The sequence below is a fragment of the Perna viridis genome, chromosome 1 (genome assembly GCF_037379345.1).
Source record: "Perna viridis isolate PV_CMFRI_1.1 ecotype Kerala chromosome 1, ASM3737934v1, whole genome shotgun sequence".
Lineage (NCBI taxonomy): Eukaryota > Metazoa > Mollusca > Bivalvia > Mytilida > Mytilidae > Perna > Perna viridis.
Window position 1 is genome coordinate 1670408 of NC_142445.1, and position 12156 is coordinate 1682563.

The window sequence follows — 12156 nt, forward strand, 5'->3', positions numbered from 1 at the left end:
ACAGTCTCGTTTTACCACGAAATTAAGATAAAAAGCACAGATATCCAAGTTTTGTATACAACTACTGTTGGTTATAATCCATAGACAAAATAGATGGTATTTTAAGTATTTTATTTCATGAATGCAATAAGCAGAACTATTAACATAATCACTTTAGACATGTCCTATGATAAGAGTAGCTTCCATCTCTTTTCGTGACAGTTATTTTTTCTTAATACCGATTTTCAAAAAGGCAAGTTACTAAAAGTGAAAAAATAAAAACATTTCGCTTTTACTGCTGAATTGCGAAGTATTAAATACTTGATAATATAAATAACTGAACGAACTAGTCAATCAGTTTTTAAACTGAACAAAAGATCTAGAAAACACTACAATACTCTTTATCTTCTGTAATACGGTACATATTGTTTATATCATTCTACAAAAGCATCAATGGAAACCCTCACAACAAAACAATCACACTTTTATTTGGTTAAAAAAATACACAACTAACCGGTAAAAGTAAGACATAAGGATACACGTCTTAGTCAGGGAATGTAACGATTTGAAATGTTATTGCACATACCCTTTTCCAGGAAACACGAAATCTTGCATACAACTGTTCTGTAGTGGTAACAAATAAATTACAATTAGTTAGGAATTAAAGTATAAGACCAGTATCACAGTCCCGTCTTTGGTTTACCAGTACATAGAATTGTTTTATTGACAAGGAGGTTTAGTCTTTTTATTAATCTGAAAGGTATTTATACATTTGTGTCTGATAGGAAGTGAGAATTTCGCAATCAATTGTCCAGTAAACTACCTAAGACATTCGGGTCTTTCAGTCAAGGTAAGACCAACTCTTAAGTTAACTATCTTAATCGCTGTGAATTTTTCGATGAAATACTTAAAGTTCTGTTTAAGTGTTTGTTTTGGAAAAGCTATCGAAGATGTTTTCTTTGTTTAGAGGAGTAAAACATTTCCTTTGTGTATGATAATAAGTGATTATGTTGCACATTTGAAAGAAAATCAACTTACTTTTGTCATGGAAAATGTAGGTAACTTCAGAGCAGTTTATTATGACTTTAAAGCGTTAAATATAGTTGAAAATGTTGATAAACGTAGTTTTTATAGTGAGTTTATAGAGGGCCAGTTGTCCATAGCAGTGTTTTAAGGTAAATTATTGTTATAAATAAGTACAGCGGTCAACCAAAATGAAAAACGGAACCAGAAAGACTTGGCGGCAGTGTGCTGGTCTTACGAATGTTATTCAATTATTTTATAACTCAGTTGCTTATATGCTACTTCAGCTTTTTAACTACACTTAAAAGTCTGTGTATCCTTAAAAAAGGTCGACATCTCCATGATTTAGGATCTTTTCACATAATATAATTAAAAAAAAAAACCAACAAAAGACAAAAAAACAAAAAAAAACATGAATTATATTACACAATGCAACTCACTTTCACACGCCATAAACACATTATTAAATAAAATGACAAGTTTATGAAATTAAATGATAATTTTTTTTAACGTAAATGCAAAATAATGATTAAAAGTGATCTAAAGATACTTTTTTAAAATCTACATTATATATACAGGAATATAAAAATAATTTAGTAATAGTACCATTATATTCTATAGGTATACAGTGCAGTAATCATATCAATGTCATTCTCTCGGGGAGGTTTGAGATCAGAAAGGTATTTGAAAGATGAAAAAAAAAAAAATAAAATGCTTTAAACATCGACCTTTTCAAACCAAAACAATAAATATTTAAGTACCATTCTGTGTAAGAACCAGGCAAGGGGTGGCACATCATAACTCTCAATTTGGTCTTTTTTGCCTATAACATATTCAAATACATCGAGAAAACAACTATTGAGCTATTTAAATTTCTCCTGAACATTGTTGACGCAGATATTTTTTACTGCTTATATAAGGAAAAACTTTCGGGAAAATTTCCCCGCATTTTTTTTTGCATAGTGCATTTTAACTAATTTTGACCTATCAATATCTTGAAAACGCAAACTCTACAAACACGTTGACAGTAATTTCTTGAGGTTGTGAGGTATAAATACTTAGATAATGCAATAAAATATCTGGGTTTTTTTCTTCATGTGCTACACCTTATACACATTTTACCTGGTTATTAGACGTAGGAGTACTTAAATGATATACATATTTTTAAAATGATGGATAGACTAAAAAAACAAAAAATTATTTAAGAGATATCTTGACTTAAAACGTTTCTTTCTACCAAATAAAATATTAAAATGATTTCCCATTTATTCCAATTAAATTTTATTACCCGGATTTTCGTTTCTTTCCCTGTGGAGTTTTATTATTATCATCGGAATCATTTTTACCTATCACAGATTTGACTAAGTCTACTAAATCAATTTCTTCGTCATGTTCTCCCTCTACGTTATCGTTCTTTTTCTTCCTTGATGGATTTGGATTTTTCTTAACTTGATCGCCGTCGTTATCATCATCATCACTTGAAATTATAAGATTTTTAACAGATGTCCATATTTTTGAAAATAAACTTTTTTGTTCGGAATCATCGTCGTCATCATCATCGTCGTCATCGTCGTCACCTTTTTTCGTTTTTCCAACGGGCGTTTTTGCTTTTGATTTTACATTTTTCGTCTTTTTCAACTGTTTGACATCATCTACACCGTCACCATCCTTATCCTTGTCCCTGTGGTCTGGAATCCCATTACCGTCAGAGTCCGGTAATTTATCTGGAATTCCGTCACCATCTGCATCATTATCAGTATAATCAGGGATTCCATCGCCATCAGAATCCTCTTTATTGTCTGGAATACCGTCACCATCATCGTCATCATCTAAATAATCAGGTATTCCATCATTGTCATCGTCATCATCAAGATAATCGGGAATCCCATCACCATCCGTATCAACCTCCATAAAGTCGGGAATACCGTTTCCATTTGCATCTGAGTCCTGATCGTCTGGTATTCCGTCATTGTCGTCATCGTCATCGAGATAATCGGGGATACCATCACCGTCGCTATCGATTTCCTGATAGTCAGGAATTCCATTATCGTTGTCATCATCGTCAAGATGGTCTAGGATTCCATCACCATCAGAATCTTTCTCTAGATGATCTGGAATACCATCACCATCGTCATCTGTATCAAGATGATCAGGAATTCCATCATTATCGTCGTCGTCGTCAAGATAATCAGGAATGCCATCGCCGTCGGTATCAACTTGCTTGAAATCTGGAATTCCGTCCCCATTTGCATCGTCATCCTCTGAATCTGGGATTCCGTCACCATCATCGTCATCGTCGAGATAATCCGGAATGCCATCACCATCGGTATCCTTTTCTTTGTCATCGGGAATTCCATCTCCGTCATCGTCTTTATCCAGATAATCAGGAATACCATCACTGTCTGAATCTTTTTCATGCTCATCAGGTATACCATCGCCATCATCATCGTCATCCTGGTCGTCTGGAATGCCATCATTGTCGTCATCATCGTCTAAATAATCAGGAATGCCATCACCATCTGTATCTTTCTCCTTGCCATCAGGGATTCCATCACCGTCGTCGTCGTCGTCGAGATGGTCAGGAATGCCTGTAAAATATTCATATTTTTATTTAAAAAGAGATAATGGTCAGATGAAATCATGTTTCTTTGTTTTTATAGGTTTTTCTTATTAAGGGAACCTTTAAATTTATAATCCTCAAGATCTTCTCATTTCAGTGAATCATTGGTTAATGGAGACGAATACCAACAACAAGGGATTAAGAAAGTATTTGTCAAATATTTTTCACCATAAAAACATGACTTTTAAAGGTACATATTTCAGACAAGCAAATACCCGACCATTGCTGCCAAAACTATGTTGTGTTCAGTTAGGATTGTGCTGATGCTGATACTTCTTTCTGGGTGTAATTCAATGTGTTCTTTAGCTTTGTTTCAAGAAATCAAAACGAGATGAAAGGCAGATTTGGGGGCATAAAGCAAAACTTTGTTACATGATGTTTAATTTTCCGTGGATTTACTTTACCACAAAAAGTTTACTTTTCCACATAAAACACCTTACATTCTTTTCCTTTCGTGTCTTTGATTGATAAAGTTATAATATTTATATATAATTTGATGTGTTTTGTGTGTCAAAAAATAGTAAAGTGAACACATTTATATATACAAATATTTGTTCTTGGGTTATCTAATTCTTACCGACGTTTTATATTTAGTTTAACTCAGTTTAAAGATAACGACTTATTTGTTCAGAAAAAAAAACGAATAAATAATTTATCTAACTTTTACAAAAAGGTTTTAGAGCAAGTAAATTTCTAAAAATTAAGATATAAATAACAATTTGAGGAATCGTAAATTTCTAATTTGCGGAAACGTTATGCCCTTAATAAGAATCGCAGCTACGAATGACGAACTTATGACGGCTGTTACTTTTTATAATGGGGCATAAAATACATAGAACCATACTTTCCAGTTTAGGAAGTTATAGGTAACATATTTCTTTTGGGGGTGTAAAAATCCCTCTAATACATAAGTACTCAGTTTTTTAATAGAAAAGGAATAGAACAGCTTCAAGAAAACAAGGTCATGTAAAACAATTGAATGAAAGGGAAGAGGGAGACAGTAACATATAAACAGGAGGTAAAAGCGTAAAGTTTAATTTTATGAAATTACCCACTTAAAAAAAGCATATGAATGTGTAGAAAAATGTTTGGAGTACTAGTGCAAAACAAATCATATGTGGTATATATCACTGGAAAAAAATGATATAAGTACAATACAAAACCATAAACAAAAAAGCAAAAAGCTGCTCCCTGAACTAGAAAGAAAACTGGTGGAGAGGATCAAGGTATATTGGTAAGGCCTCTGGTTTCAAACATCAAATGCAATGGTCGATGGAAAGAGTGGAAGAATGAGTTTATTTACCATCACCGTCAACATCATCATTATGATCCAAAAAATTCGGAATTCCATCCCCATCATCGTCATCCGGGATACCATCACCATCAATATCTCTGTCGATATAATCGGGAATGCCGTCACCGTCAGTATCAACCTCCAAACTATCAGGAATTCCGTCTCCGTCATCGTCACTATCTTGAAGATCAGGAATGCCATCACCATCATCATCTTCTTGGTAGTCTGGAATACCGTCTCCGTCATCGTCATTTTCTAGATGATCGGGAATTCCATCCCCATCGTCATCATTGTCTTTATCATCTGGAATTCCATCTCCGTCATCGTCCGTATCTAGATAGTTCGGAATGCCATCTCCATCATCATCTTCTTGGTAGTCTGGAATACCGTCTCCGTTATCGTCATTTTCTAGATGATCGGGAATTCCATCCCCATCGTCATCATTGTCTTTATCATCTGGAATTCCATCTCCGTCATCGTCCTTATCTAGATAGTTCGGAATGCCATCTCCATCATCATCTTCTTGGTAGTCTGGAATACCGTCTCCGTCATCGTCATTTTCTAGATGATCGGGAATTCCATCCCCATCGTCATCATTGTCTTTATCATCTGGAATTCCATCTCCGTCATCGTCCTTATCTAAATAGTTCGGAATGCCATCTCCATCATCATCTTCTTGGTAGTCTGGAACACCGTCTCCGTTATCGTCATTTTCTAGATGATCGGGAATTCCATCCCCATCGTCATCATTGTCTTTATCATCTGGAATTCCATCTCCGTCATCGTCCGTATCTAGATAGTTCGGAATGCCATCTCCATCATCATCTTCTTGGTAGTCTGGAATACCGTCTCCGTCATCGTCATTTTCTAGATGATCGGGAATTCCATCCCCATCGTCATCATTGTCTTTATCATCTGGAATTCCATCTCCGTCATCGTCCGTATCTAGATAGTTCGGAATGCCATCTCCATCATCATCTTCTTGGTAGTCTGGAATACCGTCTCCGTCATCGTCATGTTCTAGATGATCGGGAATTTCATCCCCATCGTCATCATTGTCTTTATCATCTGGAATTCCATCTCCGTCATCGTCCTTATCTAAATAGTTCGGAATGCCATCTCCATCATCATCTTCTTGGTAGTCTGGAATACCGTCTCCGTCATCGTCATTTTCTAGATGATCGGGAATCCCATCTCCATCGTCATCATTGTCTTTATCATCTGGAATTCCATCTCCGTCATCGTCCTTATCTAGATAGTTCGGAATGCCATCTCCATCATCATCTTCATGGTAGTCTGGAATACCGTCTCCGTCATCGTCATGTTCTAAATGATCAGGAATTCCATCCCTATCGATATCAATGTCTTTATCATCTGGAATTCCGTCCCCGTCATCGTCCTGATCTAGATAGTTTGGAATGCCATCTCCATCATCATCTTCTTGGTAGTCTGGAATACCGTCTCCGTCATCGTCATTTTCTAGATGATCGGGAATTCCATCTCCATCGTCATCATTGTCTTTATCATCTGGAATTCCATCTCCGTCATCGTCCTTATCTAGATAGTTCGGAATGCCATCTCCATCATCATCTTCATGGTAGTCTGGAATACCGTCTCCGTCATCGTCATGTTCTAAATGATCAGGAATTCCATCCCTATCGATATCAATGTCTTTATCATCTGGAATTCCGTCCCCGTCATCGTCCTGATCTAGATAGTTTGGAATGCCATCTCCATCATCATCTTCTTGGTAGTCTGGAATACCGTCTCCGTCATCGTCATTTTCTAGATGATCGGGAATTCCATCTCCATCGTCATCATTGTCTTTATCATCTGGAATTCCATCTCCGTCATCGTCCTTATCTAGATAGTTCGGAATGCCATCTCCATCATCATCTTCATGGTAGTCTGGAATACCGTCTCCGTCATCGTCATGTTCTAAATGATCAGGAATTCCATCCCTATCGATATCAATGTCTTTATCATCTGGAATTCCGTACCCGTCATCGTCCTGATCTAGATAGTTCGGAATGCCATCTCCATCATCATCTTCTTGGTAGTCTGGAATACCGTCTCCGTCATCGTCATTTTCTAGATGATCGGGAATTCCATCCCCATCGTCATCATTGTCTTTATCATCTGGAATTCCATCTCCGTCATCGTCCTTATCTAGATAGTTCGGTATGCCATCTCCATCATCATCTTCTTGGTAGTCTGGAATACCGTCTCCGTCATCGTCATTTTCCAGATGATCGGGAATATCATCCTTATCACCAATGCCTATCACTTTAATAAAAGGCATCGGATGTCGATTATGTATCCGTATTCTTTTAGTACTAACCTTCAAATCCAATTCAACAAAAGAAATCCGCCAGATTGATACATGTAATTTGACAATTAAATCGTCTTTTTGTAAAAAAAAATACAGTTACATTTCAGTTACATTTCATGAATACAGAAACAGAAACAGAGGAACAGACTCCGATGAAATCAGCTAATTTACCACTCAAGTATATAATTGCTAACTAAGCTATAAAGAGACTTCATTTCAATAAATTTGTCAAGAATTCTTCTTTCTGGGTTCAGGTCTCAATCCGCCCCCCCCCCCAAAAAAAAAACAAACAAAAAAAACGTACCGTCATTGTCATCGTCGTCATCGAGGTAATCAGGAATTCCATCGCCATCGGTATCCTTTTCTTTGTCATCGGGAATTCCGTCTCCATCATCATCGTCATCAAGATGATCTGGTATACCTAGGTAAATAATAAATCAAGGTAAGCATGAGTTAAGGTTGTTTCATTACTTAGATAGATTTTTTTTTTGCTCTAGAAAATCAAAAGATTATAATCTGTAATTTCTATAAATCGTATCTTACCAAAACACAATTATTGTAAAGGTAGCCCAAGAAAAAAATGCCTAATTACCTGTTACATTTTTCGACAAGTTTAAGAATATAATGGAACTCGTTACAACCTTTTTCCTTAATGTTATTTACCATCATTGTCATCGTCGTCGTCAAGGTAGTCTGGAATTCCATCGCCGTCAGTATCCTTTTCTTTGTCATCGGGAATACCATCGCCATCATCATCATTGTCTTTGTCGTCAGGAATGCCGTCGTTGTCGTCGTCATCGTCCAAATAATCAGGTATTCCATCGCCATCAGTATCCTTCTCTTTGTCGTCCGGTATACCGTCGCCATCATCATCATCGTCGAGATGATCGGGTATGCCTACAAAGTTTGTAATGCTTTCCTTTGAAAACGGTATGATATTTAAATGAACTTAAAATATATAAATTTAAGACTTCTTGTCACAGCTCGTGTAGGCAAAAATCAGAAATGTTTTTGTTTACTGACATTTTGAAAATGTAAACAATAAATTTTTGTGAGGTATAGTTTGCAATTATGAAAGAATGATAATTACAATCAATACAGTCAATCCATAATACAACTAAAATGTGTGTGTGTGTGTGTGTGTGTGTGTGTGTGTTTTCAAAACATACTGGAAATAAAAAAGATATAAAATTAAGGAGGATATTAAAAATGAATTGTATACTTACCATCATTGTCATCATCGTCATCTAAGTAATCAGGAATTCCATCACCGTCAGTGTCCTTCTCTTTGTCATCTGGAATGCCGTCACCATCGTCATCGTTATCTTGATCATCAGGAATTCCATCATTATCATCATCGTCATCAAGGTAATCTGGAATTCCATCTCCATCAGTATCCTTCTCCTTGTCATCGGGAATTCCATCTCCATCGTCGTCGTTATCTAGATGATCTGGTATACCGTCATTATCATCATCATCGTCCAGATAGTCAGGGATTCCATCTCTGTCAGTGTCTTTCTCTTTGTCATCTGGAATGCCGTCACCGTCATCATCGTCATCTTGTTCGTCAGGAATTCCATCATTATCGTCATCGTCATCGAGATAGTCTGGAATTCCATCGCCATCAGTATCTTTCTCCTTGTCATCAGGAATTCCATCTCCATCGTCGTCTTTATCTAGATGATCTGGTATACCGTCATTATCATCGTCATCGTCCAGATAGTCAGGGATTCCATCTCCGTCTGTATCAACCTCTAATTTATCTGGTATTCCATCACCATCAGCATCATCATCCTCCGAATCAGGAATTCCATCATTATCATCGTCATCATCTAAATAATCGGGGATTCCATCACCATCAGTATCCTTTTCTTTATCATCTTGAATTCCGTCGCCATCGTCATCGTTATCTAAGTGATCAGGTATGCCATCATTGTCATCATCGTCGTCCAAGTAATCTGGAATTCCATCGCCATCTGTGTCGATTTCAAGGTGATCAGGAATTCCGTTGCCATCAGCATCTTTATCACGTTTATCAGGAATGCCATCACCATCATCATCGTCGTCGAGGTGGTCTGGTATCCCATCGCCGTCAGTATCTTTTTCTTTGTCGTCAGGAATACCATCACCGTCAGAATCTTTATCTAAATAATCTGGAATCCCGTCACCATCTTTGTCGGGAAGTGTACCACAACCGAACTTAGTGCAGTGTTGCTGGCTATCAGGAATTCCATCCCCATTTGAGTCATCGTCTTGTGCATCGGGAATTCCGTCATTATCGTCATCGTCGTCAAGATAATCTGGTATACCGTCGCCATCAGTATCAACTTCAAGGTAGTCAGGAATACCATTTCCATTATCATCATCGTCCTGGTCGTCGGGAATGCCATCATTATCATCATCATCGTCTAAATAATCAGGTATCCCGTCACCATCTGTATCGATCTCTAAATGATCTGGGATTCCATCGCCATCTTTATCGTCATCTTGATCGTCTGGAATTCCGTCATTGTCATCATCGTCATCTAAATAATCGGGTATTCCATCTCCGTCAGTATCGATTTCCATGTAATCTGGTATTCCATTTCCATCGGCATCTTTGTCAAGCTTATCTGGAATTCCATCGCCATCATCATCGTCGTCTATATAGTCTGGAATTCCGTCTGCATCTGTATCTTTTTCCAAATGATCCGGAATCCCATTGCCATCGGCGTCATCATCCTGATCGTCTGGAATACCATCATTGTCGTCGTCGTCATCGAGGTGATCAGGGATTCCATCACCATCTGTATCCTTTTCTTTGTCGTCTGGAATACCATCACCATCATCGTCGTCGTCTTGATCGTCTGGGATTCCATCGCCATCATCGTCGTTGTCGAGATAATCAGGAATGCCGTCACCGTCTGTATCTTTTTCTAGATGATCTGGAATTCCATTACCGTTGTCATCGTCATCTTGATCATCGGGAATTCCATCATTGTCATCGTCGTCATCTAAATAGTCAGGGATACCATCTCCGTCGGTATCAACAGTTTTATCGATACCATCAGGAACTTTTATCTTTTTTTCTTCTTTTTTGCTGTCTTCCGAAAACCATAACAACTTCCTTTTTGGTCCACATGAACTGCAGGAGTACTGTATTAACGAAAAGAAATTATTACACGAACAATGACAAAAGTACTATTTTTTTTTGTAGTAACGAGACTTAAAAGTCAAATGACATAATGTTGATACACGGCTGTTTTAATATGCCGACCTTGATCCTTTACAATAATTCATTAAAGAATTTTTTGATGTGCGTGTGTGCGTGTGTTGTCAAAATCAGCTTGGTTATGATCTTATGGAAAATGTCATACAAGGTATTATCTTTTGGAAAATAAAAGTATCGAGGCGGCCTAGTTCGGTTAAGACCCATTGACAGTTTCAAGCTCACTCATATCTTCAATGTCATGTTTACACTGTATTTTTCTATTACATCTTACATCGAAATAAATTTGAATGTTTTACCTCTTTGTGGAAATGTAACATGCAATGGAGATGTGGTTAATATATTAGAAAACAATGAAAACATTAGTTATAAAGATTACTACTCACTCAACATGCAACTATCAACCATTACAGTAAGGCACCGACCATTTTTATCCTGATTGGTTAGACAATAACGCCTCACCCTCCAACAGAATCTACTGACTGTCTAAATAATCATCTGCTTTCTGTAGATCCCAGAATTTTGTTTCTGTATTTTTAAGTTATGGTTAAGAAAATCAAAAGCCTAGATCTAAAGAAATAAACAACTCACAATGTCATGCCATTTAGTGGAGGTATTTTTGCTCTATATTTGTATTAATTAGTCCCTTAACTCGAAAATGCAAAACACAAAATATATAAGAAATCAGATTGGAGCTTATACTAATAGAAATAAACTATTTTTCAAAAACGTTTCAAGAAAATTGCTTAAAAGATTTTCATTTTATATCGCAAATATGTCAAATCTTCCTCCCTCTCCCCATTTTATGAATAAAGGTGAAGTCCAATAACTCATAAATGAAAAAATCAGAAATTAAGAAAAATTAGCTGCCATCAATCAAAAGAAACAGCTCATTTAAATTTATGAACATATGTGCAAGCACTATTGAGTTATAGTCTGAAAACTGTGAAACTCCCCCTTTTTATGAATTAAGTCTCACAACACAAATTAGTAAAATACAGATTTTCAGACATTGAAAGGGAGATTTCATCAATATTAAGAAATAATTCACCAAAGTATCACAGACATTGGTGGGAGCATTTTTGAGAAGTAAAACGGGAAATTATACAAATCAAAAAGGGAGTTACTGTGGAAAGTGTGAAACAACAGATGGACAGGCACTGTATACCCTGATATGTCCCGTTTTAAAAGACATGATTTAAAAAAAACTCAGATATAATTGCAAGAAAATCAATTGAAATTATTTTGAACTTCATGTTTTTTTTATGTATTAGCTTAAACAGCAAAAATATGGTTGTTTGCCTTTCAAGGGCACTAACTCTAATATACAATCATCAAAACAACTGTGACCCAATGGAGACTTCATCAATTGAAGTTTCTGTTATTATTAAACAAGATATGAACTAACAAAATGCTTCACAGGGCACAGCTTGATATCGAGCCCTGAACAGTTAGACAAGTATGGATACACCACTCAAACTTGACACAGCTTTGAGATAGACATTTAACACAGAGTAAAATTTTGATCAGAACCAAAAGTTGTAATTTTTTGGCTCTTTTCCTAAAAGGTTCCAGTTAAAACCTGCAAAATCAACCCCAAACTTCTTGTGGGGACATGGCATCTGTGGCACAGTTTCAAAGGGATCAATTCCCTTTCACTCCAGTTATTGTCCAGAAATCAGAAAAAAAATCTTGTTTCT

General features: G+C 36.5%; 1 protein-coding gene across 1 annotated transcript in view; it reads right to left on the reverse strand.

The window, feature by feature from the left end:
- Positions 1-94: 94 nt before the first annotated feature.
- LOC148626801 (uncharacterized) overlaps positions 95-12156 on the reverse strand; it is a 28802-nt gene continuing 16740 nt past the window's right edge. The window contains exons 17-21 of the mRNA XM_088564629.1: positions 8475-10383; positions 7912-8145; positions 7553-7669; positions 4926-7328; positions 95-3590 (exon numbers count right to left, since the gene is read on the reverse strand). Of these exons, the coding sequence (XP_088420755.1) occupies positions 2287-3590; positions 4926-7328; positions 7553-7669; positions 7912-8145; positions 8475-10383 (5967 nt within the window). The 3' untranslated portion in view covers positions 95-2286. The remainder of the gene's footprint in view (positions 3591-4925; positions 7329-7552; positions 7670-7911; positions 8146-8474; positions 10384-12156) is intronic.